Here is a 17,237-nt window from a genome sequence, read left to right on the forward strand (position 1 = left end):
AGTTTGATGGCGTTTGAGTTAGATACATAGAAATGTTTTAAGGGGGAATTTACAAATGGGTGAATCACTGCTGTATTTCGTCATTGCACAGAGAGAGAGAGAGAGACATTGGAAGAGGGAGGGCGTGTGTGCAAGAAAGGCCGACACGAGTACACGAAACATCGCATACTTTCTCTTTCACTTGAATTGACTGCTAGGAAGGGTACAAAAAAAGTGAATATTCCGAGCACGTTTAGGAAAAACAAAAGAACTCACCTGATTTTTAGGGATTCCAGAATGTGGTAAGTAACGTCCGAGAAAAATATGAAAGCGAAGTCAGCGTTTCCGTATAGAAAATATTAAGAGTATGGTGCAAACTATTGATTATATTTTGCTGAGTACAAAGAAAATGGCGTTGTATTGATAGGAAAGAGTAGGAGATAGATGAGGGGGATGAGGAGGAGATAATCTTAAGAGAAAGCGTGTCGGTCGTGTGGCCCAGAGTAGGAGGTAGAGACTGTAAAGAGGGTGGAGGAGAAACTAGAACAGCAGTGTATGTATAGAGTTTTATGAGGGGGGGGATGAGGTCGAAAAAAAAAAAAAAGAGAGATGGTGGGAAGCGTGCCGAACAGGAAGAAATTAGACTAAATTTGAAAGAAAAATAAGAAAGGAAGGGGGAAACGCGTGGCAAAAAGGAGGAGGAAGAGCGTGGCCGAAATAGAAAAAAAGGGAGAAAATAGTGGGGTTTTTCTTTCTTATAAGGGGAAGGTGTTTCCCCTTTTCCAATATCTCCTTGTAGAATTTAAAGTTGTTTTTTTTTTTCTTAAAATCAATTTCCCGGGTTTTTTTTTCTTTTTTTTTTATACAAAATAAAATATGAAATGCTTCCGCTGTTAACAAGGAATATTTTTAGTTGTTACGAGTATATATCTTGATGGTAGACTTCACTTTAGAAATTCACGGACTAGAAAAATGCAGCCTTGAAAGGAGAATATTCAAGAGAAATATTTTACGTAAAAAAAATAAGATTCGCTAAAAACAGAAGCGAAAAAAAATATATACTTAAGAAATAGAAGAAAAGAGGGTGTTTGAAGAAAATAAATACTTACAGAAAAAAAGAGTTGGAACAAAAAAAAAAACAAAAGAATAATGTAGTAAGTCAACAGAATAAACAAAAGAAAAGAAAATACAAGGGGAAAGGTGGAAATAAAGGAAAAACAAAACCGGCTTATCAAGAGCCTTAGAAGATACGATAGAGAAGGACAAGAAGTCGACGCTGCAATGATCCGAAAAATAAAATAAATGAATGGCACGAGCAGCAGCCGAGGAGGAGGGCCGAAGAACTACTTTCGGCGGCGGTTTCTGAGATCGTCACAACAGTTACAGATTAAATTATTAAACAGCAATCACCAAACACAACATGTCTTGATTAAAATAAAAACTATATTTAAAAAAAAATCCCGTTTAAAGGACAGTTTTCTTATTTAAAATGGAATCTTTTCTCCGGACTACTTTTCTGACGATAACAAAACGTCGTGTACTCTGCTTCGTAGTAATGATAATTTTATATATATAAATAAAAAAAAAAAAAAAAAAATTAAAAAAAAAAAAAAGGCTTTCGCTTTTACTTCATATTTTAACCAGTCTTATCGGCTTTCAAAATACTTGAAATATATTTTTAAATTTGTACTCTATTTTATTAGTTTCTTTTAGACTCACGCTATTTTTATTATAATATTTTAACTTAGTTGTGTCCTGAAATTAAAATTAAAAATGAGGGGTTTTTTTTTTTTTGCTACTATAACTTCGGCAGCGTTTCGTAACAAAGAAGGGACTTGAAATTACGTTGAAAACTCGAAGATAATTTAATTTTCAAACCAAACACTAAAATAAATTCACGCACTCACTGAATATGATTTCGTTGTTCAATTTATTGGATTTAAAATAAAAACGGATTTTTAAAAATACGGAAATTACATCATAAAAGCTGATATTTTCTAAAAAAGAAACATTTTTTTTTCAAATATAAGTTTTGTTTTACTATATATTGCAAGTTAATTGGATTAATTGTTTTCTTTTAATTAGGGAAATCCCAGAAGAAAATGACTGTCCATTTGTCACCGATTCTTTTAATGTGCGTCTGTGTTTATAAATCTCAAAAAATGTATGTTTTTAATATCCCACGTGTACACATGTAGCAACACATGTCATTCATTGAATTAAAAAACAAAAAAAAATTTACGGTACTCATGCAGAGAGTGATCTGTGCTGAAATAACGTTATTTAAAAAGCCATTCTTAACATGGGGAGGGGGAGGTGTTGTGTACCTTGTATTTTAACCTTACAATTGAATAAAAAAAACTTTACGATTTAAAAAATAGCGCGGATCACTCTCTGCATTAGCACCTTTTTTACTTTAACGGAAAGTGTCTAGATAAATTTTAAATAAGTTTCCCACCCCGATAATTTTTTTTTCACCCGGAAATTCAGTAAACTTCACTATTTTTTAAAAATATTTTTCAACATTTTTTTTATTATTATTATTGGTTTCGATCTTCCGTAAAACAATAACAAAAAAATCATATTGTTTGTTTGTTTATTTGTTACCTCTCCAGACTTTAGTATTTTCCATTGCTATCTAAATTAATGTTAAAAAACAAACTACCTACTTTAATGAATTACAACCAGCAAGATCCAAATCAAAGAGAAAAAAAAAATCGCCTGAAATTATTATGTAATGAGATTTTTTTTTTTTAATACGACACTCCTTTAACATTCAGGGAATATTTAAAAATAAATAAATAAAATAATGAAGGGCGGTTTGTTAATTCTTTGCGCTGGCGGAACTTTCCTAAAATGAAAACAATTTGCTTGGGGATACTAAACTGCATTAGTGTCAAATTTAAAATTAATATATTTTCATTAAATTAAAACAAGTTTTAATTTTATTTACTTTTTTGTTAACTAAAAAGTTATTAATTTCAAGAACTAAATTAAGATGCGATGAGATATGTGTTACTGTTCTTATTTCGATTTATAATGACGTATTAAATTTGAAAATTTATATTGAATACTAAAAAGAAAAAGTAAAAAAAAAAAAAAAAAATCCTGAGGATGAAAAGTATGCTTCAACCGAGACGCACATGGCATAAGGAAGCGCCGGTACCCGCGCGTCTCCGGTGCAAAAGAAAAGAAAGAATCCCATATTGGAATTCTTATGAACATACATATACCAATCACGATACTTAAGCAGAATGGCAATGCAGATTGCAGACCATACTATTTTTATTTAGATAGGATTTTCAAATTAAATTCAATTCTTACCTATCTTTTGTTTATTCAATTGTTTGGTGAAAGTACAGAATAGTTAGTTATTAATACAAAACATACTCTCCTCCCTATGTTAAGAATGAGTTTCTAAATAACGTTATTATTTCAGCACGGTCAGTATTCTGCATAAGTACTCAACTCAGTCCGACAATAGATTTATTGCTGTTAAACGGCTGTTCTGTTCTCCACCCTCCCAGGCTTTATCTCTGCGTCCTACGAAGGCATACCGACGGGACTATTCAGGCATTTTTGTAGACCAGAGTTTGCTGGCTTCTAAAAATCACACTTGACCTTGTGCCTAATCTTCTGACAAGGAGGTAAATAATGTTTTAGCATATATATATATATATATATATATATATATATATATATATATATATATATAGAGAGAGAGAGAGAGAGAGAGAGAGAGAGAGAGAGACTTATCGTTAAGTCACCGCTTTAATAGGATACTTATCGTGCATAGGACGCCACGACTCTTAGTAGTTGTTTAAGACGACCAAACAGTAGCAGTCGCAACATTTGTAGGTGGTTTGTTTTGTGTAAAAATAACAAAGTAAATATGAGTAGCAAGCGTAAGAAATGAATGAATGGTGCTTTGACAACAAAATAACACTTACTAGAGATTATTTCTCAAGCAGTAAAATGTTGCATATTATAGGTATCTCTTCTTTTTCTTCTTCGCCTTGTGCACGTGTATGCGGACAGTTTAACGCGCCCTTTTCTTTAAAATGAAAAGCTCCCGGGATGGTGTTCTTTCATTTTTTTTTTTTTAAATAAAATAAAACAAACAAACAAAAACCACATACATTTAATGAATTCCGCATTGGATACAAAGTGATGTCATACGAGTTGACAGTTCAAGCCCTTAATTTACTTGTCTCCCCGCGAGAGAAGAATTAGACACAAGCTCTGTTTTAACGTAAGGATAATTCATCTTTCCCAAAAGGGACATTTTGGATTAAGGATAAAAATGCTTCATTCTATAACGGTTTCCCTCCACTGACTGAGGACAGAAAGATATTTATTTAAAACAAAATTAGGTGCTGAAATGCAGAGAGTGATCCGCGCTATTTTTTAAATCGTATTTCTAAGTTTAATTAAAGTTTTATATGTTTTTTTTTAATTAAATTGTAAGTTAAAGTACAGAATAGGTACAAAACACCCTCCCCTCCCCATGTTAAGAATGGCTTTTTAAATAACGTTATTATTTCAGCACAGATCACTCTCTGCAGGAGTACCCAAAATTAAATTGATTTTGTCTATTATCAAAGTCGTTTCTGTTCATTTTTTTCTTTTTCTGTTTTCGATTAGTGAAGGAGAAATCCTTGTAAACTGATGCATTGCAATTTTGAGGGTTTTATTTTATTTTTTTTATTTTGCTGAAAATTTACAAAACAAAAAATTAGGCACAAGGCTAATCAACTGACGAAATTTTGCTTTCAGTCCAATTCTAGACTTCCCCTTTTAAGGGAGCTGGATTTTCGCACAATAAAAATCGACTTTGTGTATACCTTTGTCCTTGTGGTAGAGGGGCAAGTAAATGAGAACTAGGGGGAAAAGACCGCCCCAAGTATCTCCGAAAACTAGCTTTATTTGTAGTAGTCGCGCTACTACACAACAAGTGTTACCTACCGTGCAGAAAGAGGGCGTATTTAGGTCTCTTCCATTGCAAAAACTATGACATCAGGGATAGAAAGTAGGATTGAGAAGTTAGCACCCTCGAGGAGGAGAACTCTGATTTGCAAAATGTGCCTGGGCAACCCCGTTGACATTCCCCGGTAAGGACGCTTCGGGCGATTAACCTTTTCTTGAAAAGAGAAGGCAAAGCCTGGGATGGTGGACCTTCTAGAACTGTACAGAACCACCAGGTCATTACAGGAATGCTCTTACCTGTTGGGGGTGAGGATAAAAATCCAGTGAGAGAGATTTATGAGTCCTCTAACCGTTTCGCTACCCACTTCCCTGCTGTGCGCTTTAAAAACAGATCCGTGCAAATTCAGAATATAAATACGTTGCCATAACTCTGGCACGCATAAATAAGTGCACATATTCGCGCGCATTTCACAATGTATGCAATTTATTTTTAAGACTTCCCAATCTTTCGCCTTCTCTGATCTTGTGATCTATCCTTAGTTAAGTTCAAGATAGAAATCTTTCTAGACTATCCCTATCCAGAATTACTCTTTTTAGAAAGCTGGAAATTCCCCACATTTCTAATCGCTCTAGTGGGGAGAGAGGAATATAACGCACACTACTATTTCGGTACCCGCCCGGTACTATCATAAAAAAATCATATTTTCATCAAACACACACACACACAAGTGACTTGTGTCACAAGTCTGGTATTTTTTTTTTTTTTACAAAGAGTACCCAGCGTAGTAAGCAAAGTCTTTTTTTTTTTTTTTACAAGAGTACCCAGCGTAGTATAAACACCCTCAACCTCCCCATGTTAAGAATAGTTTTCGGAATAAATGCCCCCCAACCTCGAAAGCCGTTCTTAACATGGGGGGGGGGTCGGGGATGTTTATACTACGCCGGCTACTGTCGTAAAAAAATTACCCGAAGTCTAGTATCTATTTTCTCTGTCCTCCGTTAATAAAGATAAATCCTTCTAGACGGAGGCAACTTAATTTGTTTGTCCCAATCTAGTAGACCAAGACCATGTGTCTAACTCTGGCCTTTGGGTCAAGATCAAAGTGTAGTATCTGTTCTTCAGATGTACACTTCAATTTCTTGTTCTCTGTCAGTGGAGGAGAAATCCTTCACGACTGAGACAATTTTTATTTTTGTTCCTTTTCTCCACATTAAAAAACGACCCTGGTGTCTAACTCTGTCCCGTGGGGAGGCATTGTAAATAGGAACTCTGCCCTCGTGGGACATAAAAAGAGTAAGAGAGTTTAGAAATAATTTCACTTAAATTTGCAAAAAACAGTAATTGTTTTATTTTTTATCAGAAAAAAAATTTTTTTTTACACATTTATTAACTATGAAAATAATGTACTTAAAAGTATGATTTATTTTTACTACCCAAAATATACTGAGAAAAGGAACATGAAATATATTTATTTTTGTAGTAAAAAACAAACAAAAAAAAAGAGAGAGAAAATGAATGAAATTGAAATAATATCGACATGCGAGTTGTTTCAAATGTAACCCCACCCTCACCCCTTCAAATCTCGGTTGATTTTAATAAGTAAAATATTAATAACAAACAGTTTTGTATTATTTCAATAGTTGTAAATAGAAGAAATTGTTAAAGCAATGTATTAATTTTACCTTCTTTTTTATATTTTGCAGCTTTGGTTTGCTTATATTATAAAGGAGGAGACACTATCATGAAATTAAAGTTTTACGAAAAAAAAAAAAGAAACGCCTATTAAAAGAGTGACTTTGTTCTTGATTTTCATTCTCAAAATATTTAACAAATTATTTTTTATTTTTACCTTTTGTTTTTTTTTTAAATCTCGGGAAAAAAAAAAGATGTGGGTGAAATGCATTGTGGGAGAAACGCAAAAAATGGCTGACAGACGAGATTCAGGTTTGTTTACAGTTGCTTTTTTTAGCGTGTGTTTGTCTGCCGGCCATAAAATAACTTTTCCTTTTACAACTTACCAGAGGCCATTTGGTATTCTGCTTTTTAAAAATTCAGTCTCTTGATTGTTTTCTTATTTTCTTTTATAGTACTTTAAAACTATATAACTTTGTAAAAAGTTGCATGTTTGTTTTTTAGTTTAAGAACTTTTTTTCTCTCCGAAGAAATCATTATCATCATTTTATGTGGTATTTAAAAGTTTTCTAGTTTGAATGAAAAAGTCGAAGATTTTCAATATTTAATTGAAGAGAGTAAATAATATCACTGGATAATTTATATTTTATTGTTAAATTTATTTTAAAATGCAGGTAAGCGGCGTCTGTCGGCGCCGTTGTTTGGAGTGTTTCCATGGATACGGAATTTGACAGGATTCATTAGTTATTATTAGCAATAATTTTTATTATCATTATTATTCAGTGGAGATTTGGAAAAGTAAAAATGATTTTTATTTGCATATTCATCTTCATTCTTTTTATATTCTGTTTGCGTTGCATCTATTTTAATTTTTTTTTTTCTCTCCTCTTAATTCAAATTGCTAACCGGTCATTCAATACGACATTGTTGTAATGTCGTCTGCCGGGTGGCAGGATTTTGTTTCTTTGAATAACAATAAAATACACTATCATTTTATCAATATAAACAAAAAAATACAACTTTAATACTTTTTTTTTTTTTTAGTCAAATAAAATCCCCAAATTCAGCAAATTTTTATTCTTCCATAGACATTTTCTCTGTATTTTTTAACAGTATATCTACTGAAAAATCGTCTTTTTTTTTTACAAATAATTTAAAGCAACATATTTCTACTTTATATTTTATTTTTTTAAACATTGTCAACCGTGAAGAATTTGTTGAAATTGCAGTAATTAAACCCGAATTGTATTCCCACTCAAGGTTGTATGTTTACCTGCCCTTCTCACTTTAGCAAAGTTTAAGGTATAGTATCTGTTCTGATACTATACTTCATCTTTTCTGTCTTGGGTCAGTGAAGTAGAAATCTTTCTAGATTGAGGCACTTATTTTTGTCTTAGTCTTCAGAATGCCTCTTTTTGGGGGAGCAAAATTTAGCCACACATTAAAAATCGACCCTTGTTGAACTCTGCAAGGTAAGTAAGTAGGGACATGGTATTAGTTTATGGTGGCGAACAGCGCCTCCTACAAAAAAGGGGGGATGCATTCTGTATGTTTATAAAAAATAGCTTGGATCAGATCAGTCAGCATTTTCCAGTCGGAGTACCTAAGGCAACGAGTAATAACGCCCCCCCTCCTCTTGCCAAAGAAGGAGGTAATTTCTCAGAGGATGATCTAAGACTGAACAGAACTACACTCCTCCTTCATAATGTTCTAAATAAAATAAAATCAGCACGTATCCAGCCTTTAGGTAAAGTCTGATAAAGGTACTTAACAAAGTGATGAGATCACACAGAGAATTGTGAAAGATTGCGATTGCTATGTTAGTATATATTTGGAGATTTGCATAGGATACAATAAGAAAAAGAATCAAATTCTAAAACACTGGTAAAATATTGTTTTTAGTTTACAAGACAATGTTATTTCCTTTTCCATATTTGGACAACTGTAGCAGACGATGAGAAGGTCAGAGGTTAACCCTGCTGGATATCACAGATTAAGGGGTGACACGTTAGACAATGGGGGTAAAGTTATCTGCAGAAATAAGTAAATAGAAAATGAGAAACGGTAAATGATTGACAGGACAAAACCTGCTCGAGAGATGGATTACAATTAGTAAGTAGCCAATGAAATTGTTTACTGAATAGGGCAAGTACAACTTGGCCTGACAATTCCATGTTACATTGTTAATATAAGGTATGAGAATCGCCAAATTTATTCAAAGTTTGAGTTTCAGAGATAAAATTGCTGTAACGCTACTACAAGAGAATTGCTTTTCTTTACCTAAAAGAAACGCTTGTTGCCCTGTCCATCCAAAAACATTAACCACCAACTGTCCATTAAACTTAATAATTCAAAGTTGGAATCCCAACTTGGTCCAGAAGCACAGAGGTATTACCTCCTCCTCAACTAGCAAAAAACTTTTGTTATCGTAACTACAATTTCACAGAAGTATATATTCTGATTTTTTAAATTAGGAATATTTGTTTTAGTTATCGATACCTTGCTTGTCTATTTTTTTATTTTATGTACTTCTCATCCCTCAGATGATGACTAATTGTTTGATTGACCTTGGTCCAGATTTCTTGATCAATTAACACAACTCCAGTCAGTGGAGAGGATTTTACTCCAGCAGTCTTTTTCAGGGGAGTGAGAACTTCATCAATACTTGCTTCTCAAGAATACAGCCAACAATAGAAATATTAGTGTAACCTAACACTTGACCACTCCAACACAAATGTAGCCTATGTTCCACAGATGTATGATGTAATTGTCACAGTATCACAAATGTACCCCCCCCCCCGTGCTTCATCATGGGACCACAAAACGTAACATAGCCTTGATCACGGTGCCTTAAATGTAACCATGGGCTCCACAGTAGCTATGGGTTAAAAATATATCATTGTCTAGTCTCATACTTTTTCAATGCATTCAGGCAATTCACTAGATGTTGGAACTACACATATATCAACAAATTTGCCTCAGAAGTGCACAAATATGTGCAAACCCTAAGTCTGTATGCCAACATGATTTCCACTCCAATGGGTTTTTAAGAGTACTAAAACAGTCCTTCTACTCTCCAGAACAGCTTTGAGTTTAGTCATCTGGACACTAAGTGTTCTGGTGGTTTCTTCCTTTACCAAAAGGTACTATTTGACTGAAAGCCCTTGTCATTAAAAATATCTGCTTTGGAGACGTCTGTGAAAAAACTGAATCACTTCAAAAAGAAAACTGCAAAGAATTACTAAAAAGCCACTGATAATTGTTTTCTATAAAAAGCAATTGAAGCATGCATGGTCCCCCATGAGTGCATAGTGAACAAAGCATAAAAAAATGACTAAGTTCAGGATTTGTCCGCACCCCATTTAGCCCCAAAAGTTCCCAGGGGGACGTCAAATCTTGGTGAAAATGAACAAACGGTACAGTTTTAGGCATATATGTAAATTGGAGTTCTGCACCATGCAAAAAAAGAAATGACTAAGTCCATCATTTGCCACCCCCCATTTAGCTCCAAAAGTCCCCAAATCCTTAAACTATTTAAATTTGAGTTCAGCACCATGCAAAACTGCTAAATAGACATACATGGAAAATTTTGGACAAATATAGTAAAATAGTCAAAAAATGGAGTGTTTTTATTAGCCCTAAAAGAGCCCCTGGGGCACACCCAAAAGTTATCGCGAAGTATAGACAAACAAAATTATATAGAAATCAGTTAGTTACAACTTTTTTAAAAATTTTATAAAAATCCAAATTTTTTTTAATAAGCACAAAAGTGTCAATTTTAGCCATTTTAACTCGAAAGGCACCCCTAGGGGGCCAACCAGAGTTTTCCCGGAAAATCCATTCTGTTCCCTTTTTACTCATATCATGTTTAATGTTTGTGTAAAATTTCAAAAAATTCTGAGGCATAGTTATTGAGAAAAGTGTGGACAGATGAACAGACGGACGTGAATTTACAGGTCCACCCTCCTTTTGTGAGGGGACCAAAAATCATTTGATTAAACATTTCAATAGTATATATATATATATATATATATATACAGTGATGATCATATTTATTGGCACGGTAAAATAAAAGTTAAATTTTGTCTAATAAATTCTAAAAAAGGGATTAAATTAAAGAAAATAACAAAGTATATTATGTATTTTTAACTGGCCTTTCCGATGCAGCAATCGGATTTTAGAAAAAATAAATAACAAAGGAACAACAAACATAATTGCAAAAAACCCTTGTTCAAAATTATTGGCACGGCTTTGTTTTTCTTTTAGTATCAGTATAATATCAATCAATTTCCGGTTTACGTGCTTTCTGAACTTTTTTATAGCCATATTATGCTCGTTTAACGCTAATTCAGTGAATAATTTTTTTCAGATAATTTTTAGATAGCGATTTATTTAAACTATTATAAGTGACTAAATTATTATTTTCAATCGCCATGGTTAAAACTAAGGAACACAGCGAAGACGTCAGGAAGCTTGTTGTAGCATGCCATACCAATGGGGAGGGCTATGATAAGATTTCAAAGAAGCTAAACCTTCCCAAATCCACTGTTAGAGCCATAATAAACAAGTTCAAATCGCAAGGCCACGTTATGAGTTTAGAGGGTAGAGGGAGAAAAAGGATTCTTCCCCCAAGAGATGAACGGAAAATTGTTCGACAAGTAAAACAAAACCCAAGGATCTCTGTTGGGGAGATTGTTGATGAACAGAGCACCTCTGGAGTGAATGTATCTCGACATACAGTTGGTAGAGTTTTGAAGAGAGCTGGTTTAAAAGCATGTCGTCCGAGAAAGACTCCCTTATTGAAGCCTATGCACCTGAAAGCAAGGCTAGCCTTTGCAAAACGTCATATTGATAAAGATGTTGCATTCTGGAAACGTGTTCTATGGACTGACGAAACGAAAATAGAGTTATTTGGCCATAATAAAGTGTCTTATATTTACAGAAAATCTGGCGAAGCTTTCCTGCCTAAGAACACCATACCCACAGTGAAGCACGGTGGAGGCAGTTTGATGTTTTGGGGATCCTTTGCTGCCTCTGGACCAGGGCGACTTGTTAAGGTCACAGGTAGCATAAAAAAGGAAGATTATGTTAAAATATTGGATGAAAACCTGAAAGACTCTGCTAAAGAGCTCTCACTTGGTCGTCGTTGGTGGTTCATGCAAGATAATGACCCAAAGCATTCGGCTAAACTGACTAAGAAATGGCTTGAGGACAATCATATTAATGTTTTGGAGTGGCCATCACAAAGCCCAGACCTTAATCCAATTGAAAATTTATGGAGAACATTAAAATTGAGGGTAATGCAAAGGAAGCCTAAGAATCTTATTCAATTGGAGGATTATTGAAAGGAAGAGTGGGCTAAAATTACTACTGAAGAGTGCAACAACTTGGTTGTAAACTATGAAAAGCGACTGAGGAAGGTAATCAAGGCCAAAGGCTATACAATTGATTATTAAATAAATCGTGCCAATAATTTTGAACAAGGGTTTTTTGCAATTATGTTTGTTGTTCCTTTGTTATTTATTTTTTCTAAAATCCGATTGCTGCATCGGAAAGGCCAGTTAAAAATACATAATATACTTTGTTATTTTCTTTAATTTAATCCCTTTTTTAGAATTTATTAGACAAAATTTAACTTTTATTTTACCGTGCCAATAAATATGATCATCACTGTATATATATATATATATATATATATATATATATATATATATAGTCTGTATACAAAGAAAGTTAGAAGGCATAGCTTTCTCTGATCAAGAAGCATGTCCTGGATGGCTTAGGTTTCTATTTTCAGTTTAACACTTTTCTCTAAATTGGTCAGGGCGAATTGGTTTGTTTTGTAAGTCTCGACAAACTTGCCATCCATACCGGTGTGGAGGCCTTGGTATCACTCGAAGTGTGTGTGTATGGGGGAGGGGGAGATCTCAACTGTCTGAAAAAACATCACTTTTATTGAGTTTGCTTTTGCTTCCACCCTCATTGTGTCTTAATCTATCTACTCTAATAACTATATCTTTCTCCTCTGAAGGAAAATATATGTAAAATAGCACTTTTAAATATATATATATATATATTTAAAAGTGCTATTTTATATATATTGTACAATATCTTTTTTATTAAATTGTTAGGTGAAAGTACAGAAGAGTTACAAAAAACCTGCCAGCCTAGTAACATAAGTGCATAGTATCATTTTTAATTTCGTATTCAGCTAAATCCATAACAAGCGGCACTTAAATGAATGGTTTATTTTATTCTTGCTACGCTATAATTACGTGATTAAAATTTTAGCAGATGAAAAATTGGGAGACAAAAGGACCAGGAGAACTAAAAGCAATAAAATAATAAAAAGAAGAAAACACATTACACTAAGTTATAAGTTTCATCATACAGGTGAAACGCCAAAATGAAAACTCTCTTGGAGTTGGAAAAGCATGATAATTCAAGTCCCAACATGATAACTCAAGGATAGGGAACTTTTTTTTAGGCGATTACATGTAAACAACCTGTTGGCTGTAAAATAATTTTAATAATAAAGAAATATATATTGCATTATTTTATTAGTGCACTCCAAGGGGAAATAAATGAGATTTTTTTTTCTTTTATCAATTGTATATTTTGCTATGTGATAAATAGGCTAAAAATCTGAACAATAAAACTCCCTCTCACACACACACACACACACACTTATTAAAGAGGAAACAAATTACATGCATCTTTTTTATAAAAATTTTTAAAAATATAGTGCAAGAAAATGGAAACAAATTAACATGTGAGTGGAGTTGTGTGGTTAGGGTGGTGTCAGCTTCATTGCTATGTAAGTAAAACCTATGCCACTTCCCTTAGAAATTAATGTGGAGATGTTCCAAATTGGGAGGTGTTATCCCTTGCATTATTATTTAAGACTTGCCATCATCTCCATTAAACAAGAACTCTAGATTTGTATGATGAACAACAACCTTATTGCCTATGTTGTGCTAGTTTGATTCATAGGCCATTTGTTTGTGAAGTCCAATTAAAGAAACTCATTCTGTTAACCAAAATAATTTAGTCTTACATTGTTAGCTACAAACTGTTTCTATTTGTAAAGTTAGCCAAGGTTGCTTCTGCTGTATTTTTTCTTTAAGCTTTTCTAGATATTTTTGTGAACCAGAGTGAGTAATTTTATTTATTGCAGACTATTATCCTCATCTTTTATTAGTTGTTTCACAATGTTTCGGCCAACTATTCCTCTGACCTTCGTCAGGTGGTAACCACGATGGATAGGAACTCTGAATCTCCTGACTACATTCACTGCAATTACTGCCTTCCATAGTTGTGTTTTGGCCAAGTAAGCCTCTGGCCGGCTTTGGGTAGGATTGAAACAGCTATCTTCAGACAATTCTCACCTGGAACCATAGAGATTCAACATCTCCATCAACTGCGCTATAAGCCCCGAAGTGAATGCAGTCAGGAGATTCAGAGTTCCTATCTGTCGCGGTTACCACCTGACGAAGGCCAGAGGAATAGTTGGCCAAAACGTCGTGAAACAACTAATAAAAAATGAAGATAATAGTTCGGAATAAATAAAATTAATAAATAATGCTTATCTCAATGAATTCCAATTAAAATAATATATACCACAGAGTGAGTAATTTGTATATTACTAATTACCTTTATTAAGTCGGTGGAGCGATTCGTTAAACCACAACATAGCTCTAGGATTTTGTTGCATGTCTGAATATTGTTACTAGATCTTGAATAGAGTTGGAGGTGGAACGTGTCGAGAAAACAGGCAATGACCAACTTCTATTCCACAATAACCAGACCAGATCAACTTTTATTCCACAAGTGCTACAGTTGGATAGGTGATATTTCCAACAATAGTAAAAGTAATGCCTAAAAGATTTTTAATAAGTTTTTAGTAATCAAAAGCTAATGTTGTATGAAAAAAAAGGAACCTATTTACACTGACGGAGTCAACATTGATCTGATTCTGACACCAAAGAAAAAGTAAATCACTTCAACTTGCATATGATGATTAAAACAAAACAAACAAAAATGACAAAATTAAGTTATTTACTCAGTAGAAATTATCACAGCTTTGGAACACGTTGATTAGTATTATAGTATTTGCTTATCGGCTATCAAGTTGAAGGTTGGATTGTAGGAATGAACAATCAATTTTGTAAAATGTACAAATACGAGATGAAAAAAGTTCCAAAACATTTAAAAAATAATTTTACCATAACAGAACTTTACATCATGTGAAAAATATAAGGTGGAAGAAAAGCCTCATATTTTATTTATTTATTTTTTTTTAAATCTAAGAAATTGTATTCGATCACTAAATTTGAAATTTGATCGCTAAAAGAATGGAAAATAAACAATTATCATTGGAAAAGTAAACTATGAATTTTACAGCAAATCAATCAATTGAATTTTAATTTAATTTTCACTATTTATTTATAAATAAATTAAGGTTTTTGTCCATAATTCAACTTAAGTAAAAAACAAAAATACAGAAAAATCTTTATGATGTATGTATCCATCATGGAACACAAGTATCATATCCTAAAAATCACATAAGTTGATTAAGTAGTCTTTTTTACTAATAAAATCAAATTTTATGAGGAAGTGATGATGGTGTGTTTCTGCCATATTTAATAAATAAAGGGAGAAAACTGAATTCGAACTACCAAGACAGAAATAGAGATTTAAATCAACCTTGTAATGCCTATGAATTACAGTTAATAGCTAAGAATTGATTAAAAACTGTTTGATCAATTTACGTAATTTTTGAAATATGACATTTCCTAATACAACTAATTTGCATTCCTGTAATTCAAATCAATTTAGTTTTATTTTAAAAAGTATATGCATCTCTTTTAATACACATTAAGTCAAATACTAAAATTGAAACATTTCAAATAGTTATTAAATTAAGATATACTCTTACGAGGGGCGTGCAATAAGTAATGCCCCTGACCCACTTCCAATAGGAGTAGAGCAATGAAACTTGGTACAGTTATTAGTCTTTCTCGACATAGGAACCATCCAGAGTTATGCATTTCTCCCATCGTTTGATGCAGCTCTGGAGACCGTTTTTGTAGAACACCCCAGGTTGGTCCTTCAACCATGACGTGACTTCAGAAATCAAGGCTGCATCATCTGGGAAACACTTTCCTTTCAAAAACAACTTCATGGTTGGGAAGAGGTGAAAGTCAGAGGGTGCAAGGTCAGAAGAGTAGGGGCGATGGGGAAGGATTTCATAACCACACGCCCGTGTTTCTGATCTGGCGACATGCGAATTGTGGACCGGAGCGTTGTCCTGCAGGAGGAGGGTACCTTTGCTGATCTTGCCCCACCTCTTGATTTTGATAGCTTCCCTTAATTTCCTCAAAAGTGAAGCATAATAAGCTCCTGTAATTGTGGTACCCTTTGCCAGGAAATCTGTCATCACTACTCCGTCCTGGTCTCAGAAGTCTGTGAGCATGACCTTGCTAGCGGAGGGCTACACCCTTGCCTTCTTTGGAGGTGGTGAGTCCAAGTGCTTCCACTGCATTGACTGCGCTTTGGTCTCTGGATCATAGTGATGGACCCAGGTTTCATCCTGTTTAATCAGTCTTTTGAAAAACTTTGACTAATCTTCTTGGCACATCTCCAAATTCATCCTCGAGCGTTCTAGCTTCTGGAATGGTGTGAGCAACCTGGGAATCCATCTGGCAGACACCTTATTCATATGCAAATGGTCATAAATGATAGTTTCCACAGACCCTGTTATAATCTTGAAATCTTGGACTATTTGGCGAATAGTAATGCGCCGATCTTCCAAAATGGCAGCCTCAACTTGACGGACAGATGCCTTATCAATGGCAGAAGCGGGGCAACCAGGTCTGGGAGCTGTTTCCACAGACTTCCGGTCATGTTTGAATTCATAATGCCAGCGTTTTACAAGGTCATATGATGGGGCATTATCACCATAAGTTTCTTTCATTTCATCAAAAGTCTCCTGTGGTGTGCTTCTTTTCAAATATAAAAACCGGATCACTGCTCGACATTCAACAGGCCCCATTTCACACCTGACTCAGTTCAAACACCTGTGAAACAAAAACCACAATTAGTTCAGAGCTGTAATTTGCAACATAACCCATAGAGATATAAATCATTGCACATATCAAAATTTCAGCTAGATCAGACAACTGGAAGTTGGTCAGGGGCATTACTTATTGCACGCCCCTCGTAACAGTGTGTCTTAATTTATAAATGTGAAATAAGAATTTAAAAATTAAAAGTAAATAAAAACCTTTCAAATAATTTTGATTGAGTTTAGTTATTTTAATATTTAATCATTATTTTCAAAAATTATTGTTTTAATATTCAATTCTGATTTTTCCAATATATTATTTTCACAATAAAAATATTAATTTTAACAATTAAAAAATATTTTAAACAATTAATTGTTTTATATATAATTTTGAATATTTAAAAACAATGTATATACTAGGATTGTTAAATTATAAGCATAGAGGTTCATAAGTGAATCGTTTGTATTCCATCACTTGTTTCCGATATCAAAAGTTTTTGTTTTTAATCATTATTTCTCTTAGAAAGTGAAATTATTGACTAAAACTGTGGAATTTGTCAATTGCAATAAATTACATCTAATATTAATTAATTTTTTTTTTCAACAGAATTTATAAATATTTTTTGTCACAGT

General features: G+C 33.5%; 2 protein-coding genes across 8 annotated transcripts in view; one reads left to right on the forward strand and one right to left on the reverse strand.

Moving 5' to 3' along the window:
- The window catches only part of LOC145296020 (ELAV-like protein 1), a 53,669-nt gene extending 46,607 nt beyond the window's left edge, over window positions 1-7,062 (reverse strand). For 2 of the 7 annotated variants that reach the window (XM_080142054.1, XM_080142053.1), the window contains exon 1: window positions 256-1,287. The gene's annotated coding sequence lies outside the window, so the exon portion shown is untranslated. Of the gene's footprint in view, window positions 1-255; window positions 1,288-3,929; window positions 3,953-6,924 lie in introns of those variants that run through there. The other 5 variants (XM_080142050.1, XM_080142045.1, XM_080142047.1 and 2 more) reach the window with 4 other exon arrangements.
- Window positions 6,672-17,237, forward strand: part of LOC145296203 (cytosolic carboxypeptidase 6-like) — a 1,000,694-nt gene continuing 990,128 nt past the window's right edge. The window contains exon 1 of the mRNA XM_080142411.1: window positions 6,672-6,850. Within this exon, the coding sequence (XP_079998537.1) occupies window positions 6,793-6,850 (58 nt within the window). The 5' untranslated portion in view covers window positions 6,672-6,792. The remainder of the gene's footprint in view (window positions 6,851-17,237) is intronic.

This window comes from Euprymna scolopes, chromosome 16 (assembly GCF_053919585.1).
Source record: "Euprymna scolopes isolate OS-2025 chromosome 16, ASM5391958v1, whole genome shotgun sequence".
In the NCBI taxonomy this organism is placed as follows: domain Eukaryota; kingdom Metazoa; phylum Mollusca; class Cephalopoda; order Sepiida; family Sepiolidae; genus Euprymna; species Euprymna scolopes.